The sequence below is a fragment of the Pogona vitticeps genome, chromosome 6 (genome assembly GCF_051106095.1).
Source record: "Pogona vitticeps strain Pit_001003342236 chromosome 6, PviZW2.1, whole genome shotgun sequence".
Lineage (NCBI taxonomy): Eukaryota > Metazoa > Chordata > Lepidosauria > Squamata > Agamidae > Pogona > Pogona vitticeps.
Genome location: NC_135788.1, coordinates 115,950,042 through 115,967,091, shown reverse-complemented (window position 1 = coordinate 115,967,091; position 17,050 = coordinate 115,950,042). Strand labels below are relative to the sequence as shown.

General features: G+C 40.5%; 2 protein-coding genes across 2 annotated transcripts in view; both read right to left on the bottom strand.

The window, feature by feature from the left end:
* Positions 1-5,618, bottom strand: part of LOC110087674 (vomeronasal type-2 receptor 26-like) — a 17,339-nt gene extending 11,721 nt beyond the window's left edge. The window contains exon 1 of the mRNA XM_073003715.2: positions 5,401-5,618. Within this exon, the coding sequence (XP_072859816.2) occupies positions 5,401-5,618 (218 nt within the window). The remainder of the gene's footprint in view (positions 1-5,400) is intronic.
* LOC110087675 (vomeronasal type-2 receptor 26-like) lies at positions 4,648-17,050 on the bottom strand. Its single transcript, XM_078378799.1, has 7 exons — positions 16,908-17,050; positions 15,179-15,470; positions 12,071-12,880; positions 12,026-12,040; positions 10,793-11,020; positions 10,540-10,666; positions 4,648-9,414 (listed from the first exon to the last, which is right to left on the bottom strand). Exons 1-7 carry the CDS (start codon positions 17,048-17,050, stop codon positions 8,519-8,521), a joined length of 2,511 nt encoding a protein of 836 aa, XP_078234925.1. The 3' UTR covers positions 4,648-8,518.

Below are 17,050 nucleotides of genomic sequence, written 5' to 3'. Positions count from 1 at the left end.
AACTAATTATTCACTACTGGTGGTCTTTAAGCTCATTATTAATTGCAATTATAGCTGTGGGATAAAAACTATTGAGAAAACGTGTGGTCCGAGTTTTAATTGTTCTATATCTTCTGCCAGATGGTAACAGTTCAAAAAAGTTATAAGCAGGATGGGAAGAGTCTCTCAGGATGCTATGTGATTTCCTTAGACAGCGGGATGTGAAGATGTCATCCAGGGTTGGTAGCTGGAGCCCGATGATATTCTGGGCAATTTTAATGGTTCTCTGTAGAGCTTTTTTGTCCGCTACAGAGCTACTCCCAAACCATGCCAGAATGCCATAGGTTAGGACACTCTCAATGGTGCTACGATAGTATGACAGAAGTAAATGCTGAGATAAATTTAACTTGCCGAGCATTCTCAGGAAATACAGCCTCTTCTGTGCCTTCTTCATTAGCATGTTGGCATTTATAGTCCATGAGAGGTCCTCTGAGATGTAAGTACCCAGAAATTTAAAACTACCAACTCTCTCCACTTCCTCACCGTTTATGTACAGTGGTAAATGTACATATCTTTTCCTCCTAAAATCAATTATGAGTTCTTTAGTTTTTTTGATGTTAAGTGTGAGATGATTTTCTTTACACCAAAGTATCAACCTTTGTACTTCCTTTCTATAAGCAGACTCATTGTTCTTATTTATGAGTCCCACCACTGTGGTATCATCCGCAAATTTAATAATTGCATTGGTGTTATATAGTGGGGTGCAATCATGTGTGTACAGGGAATAGAGGAAGGGACTTAGCACGCAGCCCTGGGGAGCTCCTGTACTTAGTACCACGATAGAAGAATGGTGGGATCCCATCCTTACTGACTGTGGCCTATCTGTCAGAAAATCCTTTATCCACATGCAGATCTCCTGAGGTAATCCCAGGTTGATCATTTTAAAAAACAACCTATTTGGTAGAATGGTATTAAAAGCAGAGCTATAATCCACAAACAACAGCCTCGCATAAGTTCCCTGATGTTCTAAGTGGCTCAATACAGTATGGAGTACAATGGACACAGCATCATCAGTAGATCTATTTTTCCTGTATGCAAATTGCCATGGGTCCAAAGAAGGTGGAAGACTAGCCTTAATGTAATCCAGCACCAATCTCTCAAAACATTTCATAACAACAGATGTTAAAGCTACTGGTCTGTAATCATTGAGAGATACCACAGCTGACTGCTTGGGGACTGGCACTATAATAGATGTCTTCAGGCAAGTGGGGACTGAACACTGCAACAAGGATAGATTGAAAATATCCGTAAAAACTCCAGCTAATTCTGCAGCACAGCCCCTAATAACTCGTCCCATGATTCCATCTGGTCCAGCTGCCTTTCGAACATTAATATTCTGGAAAGCGCGTCTCACATCTGAAATCTGCAGTACTAGTGGTTGTCTGTTGATGGTAGATTCTAGTGATGTATTATAGACAGTAGGTGCTGGAATAATGGTTGTTCCTGTTTCCACCTCAAAACGGCTGAAAAATTGATTTAACTGCTCAGCCAAAAAATCACTGCTGCTACACAGACTGTTTTTGTTACTCTGACCAGTGATTTGTCTTAGGCCGTGCCACACTCGGCGAGTGTCAGAACTTTCAAGGTGTTGTTCAATTCTCTGGCTGTACATAGCTTTGGCATCCTTAATGCCCCTTTTCAGTTTAGCTCTAGCCTCTCTGTACTGTAGTTCATCACCAGAATGAAAAGCAGCATTTCTGGCTTTTAATAAAAGGCGCACTTCTCTATTTAGCCAAGGCTTGTTATTAGAAAACACTCGTACTTGTCTGGTAGTAGTAACAACATTGATGCAGCTTTTGATATAAAACAGTACTGTTGAGGCATAAGTATCAACATTGTCCTCCTCAAACAGTGCCCAATCAGTGCTCCTAAAGCAATCTTGAAGTTGCTCAGATGCACCCACTGGCCACACTTGTATTTCTCTAATTGATGGTCTGATTCTTTTAACAAGAGGTCTATATGATGGAATCAAAAAAAGAGATATATGATCTGACTGTCCCAAGCTAGGCAATGGCTTCGTCTTATATCCATGTATGATGTTACTATATACCTGATCCAAGGTATTTTCCCCTCTAGTGGGACAGTCCACATACTGATAAAAGTTAGGGAGGACGGTCTTTAAATTGGCTTGATTGAAATCACCTGCTACCACCAGCACTCCATCTGGGTAGGCCTGCTGCTGTTTGCTGATAGCAGTTAACAAACAACTCAAAGCTGTGGTTGTGTTAGCATCAGGAGGTATATATACTGCTGTTATTATAATAACATTAAACTCACGAGGCAGGTAAAAGGGGCGGCATTTCACTGCCAAATACTCCAAATCAGGAGAACAGTGAATGTCCAGTATTTTAACATCTGTGCTCCAATTATCGTTTGTGTAAACACAAACCCCTCCACCTCTGCTCTTCCCAGATTCAACAGATCTGTCTGCTCGATGTACTCTGCGTCCTTGTAGTTCAATTACCTCCCCTGGGATGGAAGAGTCAAGCCATGTCTCTGTAAAGATCATAACGCAACAGTCTCGAATATTTTTCTGTAGGGAGATAGTAAGTTCCAGCTCCTCAATCTTGTTGGGTAGAGATCTAACATTTGAGACAAAAAGACTTGGCAATGCAGGCTTGTGAGGATTTTTGCCTAACCTCACTCGTAGACCGGCCCTGCAACCTCTTTTCTGCTTGCGTTTTCTCCGTGCTCTTTTCTTCCTGACAGGGAGAGCAGGGGGAGTAACCCCCGGATATGCAGGCTGTCTTAAGAGCTCTTAAACGGGTTTTAATGCATTTCAATGGGTTTTTTTTTTGCATTACGACGTTTTCGTTCTACAGCGATTTCGCTGGAATGAATTAATGTCGTAATGCGAGGCACCACTGTAATTGAGTAGCTGCTGGATTGCTCAGTGGTTTAGGCATCTGGTTAGGAGTTCAATTCCTCACTGTACCTTCTTGACAGGGGCTGGACGTGATGATCCATAGGGTCCCTTCCAGCTATGCAGTTCTATGATGATAATGATGATGATGTGGGTGAGTAAGTACTATGACCACAGCTATATCATTGGGAGAGCTTCAGTACCATAATGAAATATACAACCCTAAATAAATAAATAAATTCACTTCTATGGATCAGTGGATTTCCCTGAACATTCCTTTTCTTTGCTGTTTCATAAAGTCATCTGGATTCTGTACCTTATTTCTAGTATAAATAGATGATTTTCTAATTACTGATTAACTTTTGAAATTCAATTTGGAACTAGTTTCTGGCAAACTGAAGATCCTTCACCTCAGGTCTGTATACCTATCGCGTTCACTATACCCATTTTAGAGTAAGCAATAAAAGACATTTTTGTTGTTGTTAAAATGGGGTTGACAGGATTATAATCCTATCTGATATTGTCAAAAGTATCTGTGCTTCACTCTTTTCTTATATAGCCTTATATTGAGTCATGGTCCACGGTGGGCTCTTCAAGGTTTCAAAAATCTTCCCCAGTCCTATTTGGAAACACCTCAACTAAACCTAGCACATTCTACATGCCAAAAAGAAATTGAATACAAACATATGAGCAAATTCAACACGATGGATCCCTTCCTCTCCGCCATGTACTATTCTGTCAGTTCATGTTTGTGGCAGGTCACATGATTAAAATGCATTCACTTTTTATGGCTAGAATTGGAAAATGAGAAAGAAAATGGAGGAAGACAAAGGAGAAAATGTTCTTGATCTTAGAAATGAACTGCTTTTATCTTTCCCTCTGCGAAGCCATTGGTTAAACCATTACTTTTCATATTTGGAGCACTGCAAAATTCAGATCCAGGGACTGGGTAGAGCAGGGATAGAGAGACAGGTTGAGAAGGTAGGAGGGCCCTGGACTAAAAAAATATCAGAAATGACACTGCCCATTGACCTTATGGAGTCCCACATGCACTCTCTTTCCATTGGCTGTCTTACGAAGCTAGATGAGACTTCTAATGTGTAGGAAAAAATATCTAAATGTCTCCCATTGCTGGTGGTCTCTTGTTCTCTGGCTCCCTTCAGACTATGTCATTGCTCTCTGCGCTTCTCCATTATAGGAATGGGTCTTTTGGAGAAAACTGGAAACACAGAATATCGTCACAGATAGGAGCAAATTTCAGGTTTCAACCTCACATAAATAGTACAGGATATACTGGTTCTGGAGATGGGGATATATGGTGCTTTGTTGGGATTCGTCATTAGTCAAAGTTGACGAATGGATAAAGTGATGAAGCATCACATTTTAGTGACGAATCAATAAATATTTATCAATTCATCATTAAAACACAACGTCCCACCGAACAGCTGATGGGCAGTACATTGACAAGCAGGCTGGCTGTGGGAAAGCAAACCCCATTTCCATTCCACGGCCCGCTTACACAAAGGGACGAATAAAATGGGTAAATATTGATCCAATTTGTCAGGGTCTTCGGATATCCCACAAATTAGTGATATTTCAGTAATATCTTGATTCATTTTAAAATTCAACTCCATGCCTAATTGATTGTGATCTATGTGTTCTTGATTCAGGCATGGCATGGAATGTGAGACTTCCGTTTTTAACTCAAGGTTACAGTGGGAGAGGAAATACCCATAATTTCTCTAGCAGATTAATGAGGCAGAATATGTCAGAAGAAGGAAGAGTATAGAAATGTAAGATGAATGGGGGAGGGTGATGGAACGACCCTGAACTTGGGCAAATTTCAGGAAGAGACCATATATTCATTGGGTTGATATTCATATTTACTATCAAAGGCCTAAAGAGGAATGTTTTTACATTTTACATTCTGTTTTTACATCCTGTTCATTGAACACCGAAGCCCTGAAGATATTTGAATTTGACAATGACTAGAAAGCAGGCAGAATAGGAAACTTATCCTTCCAGAATATGCAAAGTCACAAAAAACAGGGGAGGGGAAAAAATGGAAGATGGCAGCCGCCCAGAGTAGACTTTGATCTAGATGGGTGGGATATAAATTTAGAGGATATTAAGAAATTTAGAAATATAAACACATAACAAGCACCAAACAAAATTCTTCCACTCACATCAGTAATAATTATCCATCCAATATTGTTATGTTTCAAATTCTGAAATTTAAACTTTTTTACATGTATTAACAACAACATCAACAATGCACACTAGGACATTTGCAGGAAAGAGGAACAATTCTAAATTGAATACAGATTACAGTTCAACTCCAATACTGCTTATTGGTTCCATTTCAAACATCTATGCTTTTCTTTTCTCAAAAAATAGTCACCTTATGAATGCCTTAATTATTCCTGGTACCTATTTATGGCGATTTTGGTAACAAGTATTGTACTTTGCTCAGAGGGAAGGGAAAAAAGAGTCCTTACACATATATATCTTCAGCCTGTGGGGTTTTGTTGAAGGGAATAGGAGCCATCGGAGGTGAAAAGAACTGAGAGCTTATCTCACCAATGCTGAAGTCTCCAGGCTGATAGTACTCATGATGGACATAAAGATGATCCTTCAACTTACAGAAAGCAGCATGCAATTTGCCCTCAATTTGAGGAAAAGCTAGCAGCATAGACACAATTAGTATCTTTGACATCTTCTTCCTCTGGACACCGACCGCCCTGTTTCAATCTCTATCATACTTATTTAGCATTGTTAACACTTGCTTCAAAATGAAACTGCTCATGAGAGCAGAAGGACCGCTATGAATAGCACTGGGGAGTTTTAAATAAACTTCCTGAAGCTTTTCTGTTGCATATGATCTCTGAAAAAGCCTTGTGGGAATGACCGAGGCTGATCCTGAATCAAAGTGTTTTCAGATAATTGGATAGTTCATAATCCCCAGAGCATTGCAATTTATGAACCCTTCATGCAACAGAGGAGTAGATGAAAACATGTTTATTCCAACTTGTCAAAGTTCTTCTTTGCTCTTTTGTGGAACTATTTAGGTTCAGCAAGATCTTGAGGCAGGAAAAGTAGTCAGATTTTGGGATAAAACTGGAGAGGTGACTATGACCCATAATGATATAGAGTATGGTGATAAGCTTCAATGTAAATGTAGGTGACTTGGACATAAATTATGGAATGTGGTTCCATAAGATTTGATGGATGCCACTGTGTTAGGTAAAAGGTAAAGGTTTCCCTTGACATTTAGTCCAGTTGTGTCCGACTCTAGGGTGTGGTGCTCATCCCTGTTTCCAACGATAGAGTCAGCATTTTTCCGAAGACAGTTTCCATGGTCACGTGGCCAGCGTGACTAGACACGGAATGCTGTGACCTTTGCACCAAGGTGGTACCTATTAATCTACTTGCATTTTTACATGCTTTTGAATGGCTACTGTAGGTTGGCAGGAGCTGGGACAAGCAACGGGAGCTTGCTCCGTTGCATGGATTTGATCTTACAACTGCTGCTCTTCTGGCCTTGCAGCACAGAGGCTTCTGCGGTTTAACCCGCAGTGCCACCACGTCGCCTACTGTGTTAGATGGAGCTAAGGGAGGCTTATACAGGTTCACAGAATCATAAAATTGTTGAGTCAGAAAGGTCTTAGGAGGCCGTCAAGTCCAACCCCCTGCTCGGTGAAGGAATCCAAATCAAAATAGATCTGACAGATGGTTGTCCAATTTTCTTTTGAATGCATCTAGTGTTGGAGCACTCACCTCCTCTTGAGGTGTCATATTGTCATATTGCCATTGTCATATTGCTCTAACAGTTATGGAGTTTTTTCTGATATTCAGGCAAAATTTGACTTCTTGTAGATAGAGCCCATTATTAAGTGTCCTGCACTCTGGGACGATCAAGAACAGATCCTGCCCCTCCTCTGTAGGACTACCTTTCAAGTATTTGAAAAGTGCTATCATATCTCCCCTCATCCTTCTTTTCTCAAGACTAAACACAACCAGTTCCTTCAGCATTTCCTCATAGGGCTTGGTTTCCAGTCCCCTGATCACCCTTGTTGCTCTTCTTTGAACTGCCTCCATTTCATTTGCATCCTTCATAAAGTGTGGTGTCCAGAACTGGACACAGTACTCTAGACGAGGTCTAACCTGGGGACTAGTACCTTGTGAGATTTGAGACTATATTTCTGTGAATGCAGCCTAAAGTAGCATTTTCCTTTTTTTTGTAGCCAGATTGCACTGTTTGTTTGTTTGTTTATTTGTTTATTTATATATCTTTTAGACCAGATGGGCGGGGTATAAATCATATATATATATGATTTATACCCCGCCCATCTGGTCTAAAAGACCACTCTAGGCGGCTTCCAATATAGTAAAAACAGTGAAATAATATAAAAAACACACACAATTACATAAATCATATTGTAATAAACAGAATACAACAATAGAATAGAAAATACATAAGGAGAGAATAAAGAAAAGCCAGATATTAACTGGAGGGAAGGCCTGAGTGTATAGCCATGTTTTAAATTGACTTTTAAAAATATCCAAAGTGGGGGCCACACGGATCTCAGGAGGGAGATTGTTCCAGAGGCGAGGAGCCACCGCCGAGAAGGCCCGGTTTCGTGTCCTTTCTTTCTGGGCCTCCCTCGTTGTTAGGCTCCTCAGCCTCACCTCCTGGCTCGTGCGGGTGATCCGAGTAGATCTAGGTGGGAGCAGGCGTTCCATCAAGTATCGAGGTCCTAAATCATTTAGGGCCTTGTATGTAAGCATTAACACTTTGAAGTCAATGCGGAAACGGATGGGCAGCCAATGCAGCATGGCCAGAGTAGGAGAGATATGTTGCTATGTGGTTGCAAACAGTCAAAGTATTAACTGTGATATCTACTATGATAGGTACTAACGGTGATATCTAATATTTCCAGAATTAGAAGATTCAGTTGGCCATTGAGGAAAAGAAGTCTGTGGTTCTTCTTGGTCTCATGATTCTTATTATGTTATTTTTTTATGTGGAGAAGACAGTAAAGAAATTCTGTTGGCCAGTGCTTTGATTCAGTATAGGGAAACTTTATATTCCCATTTTTGGAATGCAATTCCAGGATTATCTGATATTTCACTTCTCTTGTCGATGTTTCATTTTCAGATAATCCAAATATTTTGAGCTTGAGGAACTATTTTTGGGTTCATGTCTTTAAACTCACAACAGACCCATAAAGATACAGCCTGTGGGTTGCTAGAACTTTCAGAGTCCATCGAAACCTGCCAGGTTTAGCCCTAAAACTTTGAAATATCAAGATGGTTCTCTCAGCTCTGCCATTTGCTCTGCTTTGCTCTGTCCTGTCTCTAGTTCTGATATTACAAGAGCCTGATTTGTTTGTTTGTTTTTTCAGGAATTACTCAGTGACAGGAAAAGAGAATGGATTGGTTTTAAAGATAGAGAGAAAGCAATTGATATGAAAATGCCATTTTAAAGTCAAGGCAAGCATTATAATAAGTGTAGAATAGCAACAAAGATGAAATATTTGTTCTACAAATACACATTAAAGTGGTATCCATTACAGGCAAATCTGCCTAATTCTGCCTACATTTTTTTTTAAAAAATTATTTTCTTTTTAGCTGCTCCTTACTATTCAATTTGGGTCTCAAAATGATTATGTAACATTTAGGGAAAAAGATACACCCCAGTATTCCAGTACTAGAAGCCAGGATGGAGAAGATCTCCACAGTTGCCATATATTTCCCTTTGGTGCTCAAATATGTGGGAACAAAGGACACCCAAACACTACAAAACACCAACATGCTGAAAGTGATAAATTTGGCTTCATTAAAGGTATCTGGAAGCTTCCGTGCAAGGAAAGCCACAAGGAAGCTGACAAGAGCCAGGAATCCCAGGTAACCAAGAAGGAAATAGAACATGTTGGCAGATCCTTCATTGCATTCCACTACAATTTCTTCAGGCAACAAGTTCATGTTCCGCTCTGGGAATGGAGGACTAACACATAGCCACACCGTGCAAATGGCAGCTTGGATAAATGAACAGCAGAGAACAACAGTGCTCGCAAACCTTTTCCCCACCCATTTCCTAATTTTGGAGTCTGGCTTAGTGACCATGAAAGCCAGAACCACTGTGAGGGTTTTGGCCAAGACAGAAGAAACAGCTACCGAGAAGATGATACCAAAACCTGTCTGTCGTAGTAGGCAGGTGATTAAATGGGGCTGGCCGATGAATAACAAGGAACAGAGAAAACAGAGTAGGAGGGAAGTGAGCAGAGAGTAACTGAGGTCCCGGTTGTTGGCTTTGACGATGGGGGTGTTCCGGTGCTTAATGAAAATTCCAAACACAAAGGTCGTGACCACAGAAAGTGAGAGGGCCAGAATCATCAAACTGATGCCCAAAGGTTCCTTATAAGACAGGAAGTTTAGATCCTTTAGTAGACACTCATTCCTCTCCTTGTTTGGATACTGATATTCTGGACATTTGGTGCAGTCATTCATGTCTAATTCAAAAGAAAAAAAGAAGGATTTCAGTTTCTCTGTGTGGTCTTTTAAGATATGTGCTTTGTTAACTGAGAAGACCTACCTGCTTGTATAGGACCATAGAAATATAAAGGCCAAAAGCCTATCATGTTTTTAAATTAGGGTAAAGAAAACAGAAAGATGTTTGGATGGTAAATTACTAAGAATCTACCCCCATGGTGCACTGAGTCATGCAACTTTGGATATCGCAGGAGATAGTCCCATGAGCTTCTTAAAATGTAGCAACTCTCTGCCAGGATTTACATTTATTTGATTAAGGTTAGGCCTAGAACTAATAGGATTTTGCCTCAGGGTTAGAAAACTTTCTGTTGAAATGTAGGGGGTCAATGAACTTGTATGTTACTTCTTAGTTCATCTCATCTTCATGTTATGTACCGTATTTTTCCATGTATAAGATGCCCCATGTATAAGATGCCCCCCCCCTTTTCTAATCCAAAATTAAGAAATCTAAGTGGGGCTTAGCAAGTGTAGGGGGAAAGGGATCAAAGCGTTGCAGGATCGCTTTGATCCCTGCTTTCCCCTCCACTTGTTTTTGTTCTCTCCTCAGATTACTTCCGTGTATAAGACGACCCTCAATTTTTAGTCTAAAGATTTTAGACAAAAGTATTGTCTTATACACGGAAAAATACAGTATTTATTCATTTAATTAGATTTATATTTCACCTTTTGTAAGAAATAAATAAATAAAAAGAAAAATCACAAAAAAGAATAAAACCTATGGTGATTTCGAACTGTGCGTATATAGTGTATATGTTTTTGTTGTCTTGATGGTAAGTGCCTGGGGCTAATTCACAAAATGACACACAAGGGAAAATACCAGACACTGACTCCTTTTTTTTTTAACCTCACCCAAACACGAAGCAGTTGTCAGGGCTATTTTTTGACAAGTGAGAATGCTAGTGAGCATGAGAGGGTATCCTGTAGACCTTGCTTCGATGACTCTGTCCATCCATCTCATCCTCTGTCATCCCCTTCTCCTCTTGCCTTCACACTTTCCCAAGCTAGCCAATTCCCTCTAAGACACGTTGACAAACCTTACCAATACCTTAATAGGGTTATATTCATTACAATATCATGTTTCTGACCCTGCTCATTTGAAATCTTCCCTTCTGGACATCGAGCGCAAGCGTAGCAACAAAATGGCTGCCCTTCCTTCTTTTGTCTGCTGTATCCCGGATTACAGGGCTCATTACACAAGGAAAGGGGCACAGCCTATTCAGATAAAAAGAGAGAACAGTATTGATTTAATAGACGCTGCCAATCCAAAGTTCGCTGAGCAGAGTACTCTTTGGCGTGTGAGAGCCAATACATACATCAAATTAATTAGTCTGATCCTACCTCATTAAACTGTGTTTGCCATGTAATGATGTTCGCGTCAATGAAGAACTGTCTGTCCAGTGAGGCTTGTGGGTCCATTCTCCCCACTTTCACTTTTAGAAAAGAATTGTTGGGGAAGGTAACCCAGTTAACAATATCAAACCCTGCTCTCAGTTCACCCTTCTGATCTAAGGAGATCTCATCCCCAGCGCTGTTGTTAAATGAGACGCCGGACAGAAATCGGTGAAGCTGGAAAGGCAAACATTGAGGGGAGTTAAAATCATCTTCAGGAGTTAAGGTATATGTCACAAAATATTTGCATATTAACCTTTATTTATTCCTGCTTTTAAATCCCAAACTGGAATTAAGATTGCCGGAAGAAACATCAACAACCTCCGATATGCAGATGATGCCTCTCTGATGGCAGAAAGTGAGGTGGAATTAAAGAACCTCTTAATGAGGGTGAAAAAGGAGAGTGCAAAAAAGGGTCTGAAGCTCAACATCAAAAAAACTAAGATCATGGCCACTGGTCCCATCACCTCCTGGGAAATAGAAGGGAAAGATATGGAGGCAGTGACAGATTTTACTTTCTTGGGCTCCATGATCACTGCAGATGGTGATGGCAGCCACGAAATTAAAAGACGCCTCCTTCTTGGGAGGAAAGCGATGACAAACCTCAACAGCATCTTAAAAAGCAGAGACATCACCTTGCCAACATAGGTCCGCATAGTAAAGCTATGGTTTTTCCTGTAGTGATGTATGGAAGTGAGAGCTGGACCATAAAGAAGGCTGACCGCTGAAGAATTGATGCTTTTGAACTGTGGTGTTCGAGGAGGCTCTTGAGAGTCCCCTGGACTGCAAGGAGAACAAACCTTTCCATTCTACAGGAAATCAACCCTGAGTGCTCACTGGAAGGACAGATCCTGAAGCTGAGGCTCCAGTACTTTGGCCATCTGATGAGAAGAGAAGACTCCCTGGAAAAGACCCTGATGTTGGGAAAGTGTGAAGGCAGGAGGAGAAGGGGACGGCAGAGGACAAGATGGTTGGACAGTGTCATCGAGGTTACCAACGTGAATTTGACCCAACTTCGGGAGGCAGTGGAAGATAGGAGGGCCTTGTATGCTCTGGTCCGTGGGGTCACGAAGATTCAGCCACGGCTTAATGACTAAACAACAACAAAAGCCATTTCTTAATGAAGCAGCAGCAGGAACCATCACCATCACAATGCAGATCCTACTTCCATCTAGCTTTTACCTGAAAATATTGTGGCTTCGAAGTCTCCAGATGGTTTCTGCCCACTACCGCCACAGGTTTAGTTCTTGATGAATACATGGCATGGAAAGCATGTGCCACAACATAGATGGCATTGTAGATGCTGTAGCTTTGACTGGTCATGCTCCTTTCAAATATAGGTCCAGGAAGGCTTTCTAGCTTCTCTTCGCCAGTGCATATTTTCCTGTTCTCAATGCCCTGCTCAGTATTTGGAAACAAGCAGCTGAAGGCTTGTTCCCAGAAGACCCGAATGAAGCCATCGCCCTCGGAATGAGGATTCTGGATGCGGAGGAAGTTTTGGAATGGATGTACCTCAGTGGAATGAATGGCAAAGGACAAAGCACCATGGAAAACCTGTGTATCCAAATATTGGACAAATGGTTCCATGGAAAAATCCCAGTGGGCTGTCATAACCCACACTTTGTTCAACAGAACCATAGAGCCGGATGCGTGCAAATTGAGAGCCACCTGTAAATCTAACATCATATGAGCGTCAGCACTAACAAGGCACACCTTAGCAGTGGATTCTATTAGCGTCGTTGTGATGTTCATAAAGGAGTCGTAGAAGTTCACAACATCTAAAATGTTGCTCTGTATTGGCATTCTTCTGGTGAAGGCAATGCAAATATCGTTCTGAGAAAACAGATCTTCCAAAGTCTGAACAAATTTTTCTCCCTTATCGTCACCCATGGCCATGATTCCAACCCACTTCCACTGGAAGTGATGAAGTAACTTAACCATCCCTGTGTACTGGTGCATTTCACTAGGGACCATACGATACAAGGAAGAGCGCTCAGTTACATCACTTGTTGTTGGAGCATATAAACAGTAGGTAATCTGAACAAGAGAAGACATTTCCTTTCACTGATAAGAAATATATGAAGTATCTCAGAATTATATATATATAAAATTGCATATATATAAAACAAATATATATTGCACATATTCATTCAATATCCAAGAAATATATCAAGTATCCCAGGATTATATATATATATATATATATATATATATATATATATATATATATATATATATATATATATATATATATATATATATATATATATATATATATATATTGAGAGCCGAATACACATTAAATCATACTATTTATTATTTATTTGAAACATTAAAACATTAAAACATTTTATATTTTAAACATTAAAACATTAAAACATTGTATATTGCTTCCCCCCCTAAAAAAGGACCCAAGGTGGCTTACATCATTGAAAGACAATATTTAAAGCTAAAAAATAATGTATACAAATATTTAAAAAGAACCAAACAAATACCACACTAAAAATGGTAAACAAAATCAGTGGATTCAAAGCAACAAGGCATAACACCATCATCACTGAAACCCATTTGAGTCTCAGATCACTCCCTCCACATACTGACATTGGTGTCTTGTGTATACTGAAGCCCAGCAGATCTGAAATGCGCAAAGACAATGGAAGTATCATAAGAGCCTTGTCTTTTAGATTTGTCTATGTTTGCATCAAATAACTTTACATTGGGTCTACTATGGGCCATTAAAAATGATCCAATCTGTTTTGTTTGCCTTTAGAATATAAAAGACCTCTCAATGGAAGGTTGAAATATGTCGGTTTTGACTGTGCTGTTTTAGCGAACAGAACCTATGTAGCTGCAGGTTCTGAGCGGTGCCTCCTTGTTGCTTTGATTCACATAAGATTTGGTTCTGTGATTTCATACAGAGTTTGTAATCACATGACATTATCTTGGCTGTTATGGACAGATTGTTTACCCAAATACGTTAAAATATCCTGTGCTGTGACTGCTGGATAGCCAGAGGTTGGGGGTTTGATTCCCCACTGTGCTGGTCCCTTCCAGCTCTGGAGTTCTAAGAATATTAACATTAAATTCGGAGTGGGCATTTTAGGATAGGTATCCCAGATTAGGACAGGTCCTGAAGCTGAGGCTCCAATACTTTGGCCATCTCATGAGAAGAGAAGACTCCCTGGAAAAGACCCTGATGTTGGGAAAGTGTGAGGGCAAGAGGAGAAGGGGACGACAGAGGACGAGATGGTTGGACAGTGTCACCGAAGTGACCAACATGAATTTGACTCAATTCCAGGAGGCAGTGGAAGACAGGAGGGCCTGGCGTGCTCTGGTCCATGGGGTCACGAAGAGTTGGACACAACTTAACGACTAAACAACAACATCCCTGATTATGTACCACAGGTAAACTTGGAGATGAGCATGAGCACCGCGCCCTAGAGTTGGACATGACTGGACTAAATGCCAAGGGCAACCTTTACCTTTACCTTATTTTACCACTTGAATTATCAGCCATATTTTCTCTGAAATACTTTTATTTTCATTTGATTCCTCATGCATCTCATCACCTCACCTCTTATCAATATCTGATTTTCTGTTTATTCACCATGATGTAAACACTTATTTAAAATTTACTGCACCCGTGAGTAGCGTTGAATCATCTTTAGCTGCACACTTCTGCTCCCAGGAAAAAAACCTGAGCCACTCATTCAAAGAGTACCATTTTTTGTGCTCTCTCCCCCCCCTTTTAAATATGTCTAGTGTCTACTGAAGCCCAACCACCCTGTTTTATGTTGTACTTCATCCAGGTTCTTCTGAATTCACTTTCAATGCATTGATCAACATGGCTTATTGTCTCTTGCTCTGAAAGTAGAAGCTACATTAAAATTATAGGCATATATGGTCAGGAAATAATGTACAGTATTCTATTTCCATTAGGGGTTAAATGAACCCCATTTTGGCAGAAATTTTAATCCTTTTTATGTTTTCGTGTTTTAATCTTTTACTTGTATTTTAAATCATATATTGTTTAATTTATCTTTTAATATTTAACTTACTGTGTTTTTGAATTGTGTGAATTTTAATGTTGTGAGCCTCTTTGGGTCCCTTGTTGTGAGAAATGTGGCATAATAGTAATAGTAATTATACACACCTTGGAAATTCTATGGAGCACCAATTCAAATATATACCTCTGCACCAGCACTGATTTTGTCTCACAAATATATATAGGAAAAAAACTTACACTCAATATCAACAGTAGGGACATTGCATGGACAAACTTTAAGAAAGCCAGTTACCCACCTCACTCTCCAAGACATACTTGATTCATCTTACCTGTGGAATCTTGTACAGGACCAAGATAGTGGCTATATGGAGGGAAGTTTCAGAATCAAGCCCCCCAATGACAGCTACTGGGTTCTTCTGCATATCACAGTTATAGTTGAGAATGGTCATCTTCTGGCTGAAGAGAAGGTTCAAGGTGTTCTGGTAAGTTATCTGTGCATCAAAGTGGCTGTCATAGACATGAAGCCCCAAGGTGAGGTTGGGTAAAATCTTGTGGTTTTCATTGATCTCTTTTACAGCAAAAGCCAAAGACAGGACATGTTGGTATTTTTTCAGCATTACACTAAAATAAAAGGCACTTATGTTAGGAAGTGTCACACTCACACAAGCCCATGGAGAGTTGTCTCTATGTCGTGGCAATTATGAAGGTACGGCACCCTCAAGGGTATAGTCTGTGACTGTTAGGAAATTGGCTGAACGTGGGGAACTGACCTTTTAAAAATGTGCTAGCTTGGTTCTTCTATGCTGGCTCTCAACAGCATGTACAGTATTTGCTGGCGTATAAGACTACTTTTTTGCCCTGAAAAACATGCCTCCAAGTGGGGGGGGTCATCTTATACACTGGGTGTACTTCAGTTGGGATAGACATAGTTGCCCATAGTGGCCTTCCAATGCTCGCCCGGTGCCCATAGTAGCCTCCCGATGCCTGCCCACCTCATTCTACATACTGTCCAGTATCGCGCGGTATCCAGCGCGGCTGCGGCGAGCATCAGCAGCGAGACAGGGGTGCCAGCCTTTTCAACGTGACTGGCCCGTTCTGCTCGGTGGGAAGCAGCGGCGCTCCGCCCCGCCCCTTCTCTACACAGAGCTCACACATGCGGACTTGCGCACTAGTGCCGGTCACAGGGAGATGCAGGGGCAGGCCGGAGGTGCTGCGGTCGCACTCCGGTCATACAATGGTGACAATGAATAGCACCTTTTATTTGGTTTGTGGAAGGTGTGCGGAAGAGGGGGTAGTCTTATACGACGAGTATATAACAAACTTTATATTTTGAGTGGAAATGTTGGGGGGTCGTCTTATACGCCCAGTCGTCTTATACGCCGGCAAATACGGTATTTGAATCCTCCTCTTTTATTTCCATCATCATTTCCAATTCCCTTCATTCTGCCATGAAGAAAGCATATTTTCCACATGCTTCCAAGGTACCTTACTTCAAAAACCTGACATACCTTTTACACTGCAGAAGTTAATGCATTTAATTAAATATATTACAATTGTCCTAAATGTGTACAGGTTTCTTTAGGACTGCCTTTCTGAGCCTTAGTTATCTATAAGACAGAATTCTAGCTGGTGAATGATCAAACATTGTCTGTGCTTGGTCAGAGAACCATGGCAAATAACCACAGCATCCTTAGAAAAGCTCCACAGTCCTACAACCATAACCTTATATTGTGGTATCACACTGGACAAATGTGTGGTTAGAGTTGTCCCCCTTTGGATTTTAAACAAAATTTAGCTGCCCTGCCCTGGCTATTTTGATCCTGTCTGTCAACCAGGTTAAACAGGTCAGGCATGCACATTCAGTGAGACAAAGAGGGGACCTTGCAAAGTAATGAGAGGGTTGAATGTCAACCTCAAAGTTATTTGATGTGATAGAAATTGAAGTTGAAGGCAATCAAACATATATTATATTCTGCACAGCAAGCTTGTTATTGAATCTATTGAGAGTTATTCTAAAATGGGTAGATATATGTTATGGTTAAAAACAATGATTCTTACAGAGGTACAACATCACTCTTTAAATCAGGATGCTTTGTGAAGTCTGCGCCTTCAAAAAATGAGAAGAACTGAGAAGCGATACCACCAATGTTTACTTCCCCTGGCTGGTAATATTGATATTTCACCTGAAGAGAATCTTTCAT

Bases quoted from the DNA above. Each gene is read 5' to 3' on its own strand.
- LOC110087675 (XM_078378799.1), bottom strand. From the start codon at position 17,050: ATGAAAGATTCTCTTCAGGTGAAATATCAATATTACCAGCCAGGGGAA. The intron at 15,471-16,907 runs GTAAGAATCATT...CTTTTATTTTAG, and splicing joins AAGAGTGATGTTGTACCTCT to TGTAATGCTGAAAAAATACC. The intron at 10,667-10,792 runs GTAGGATCAGAC...TTATCTGAATAG, and splicing joins GGCAAACACAGTTTAATGAG to GCTGTGCCCCTTTCCTTGTG.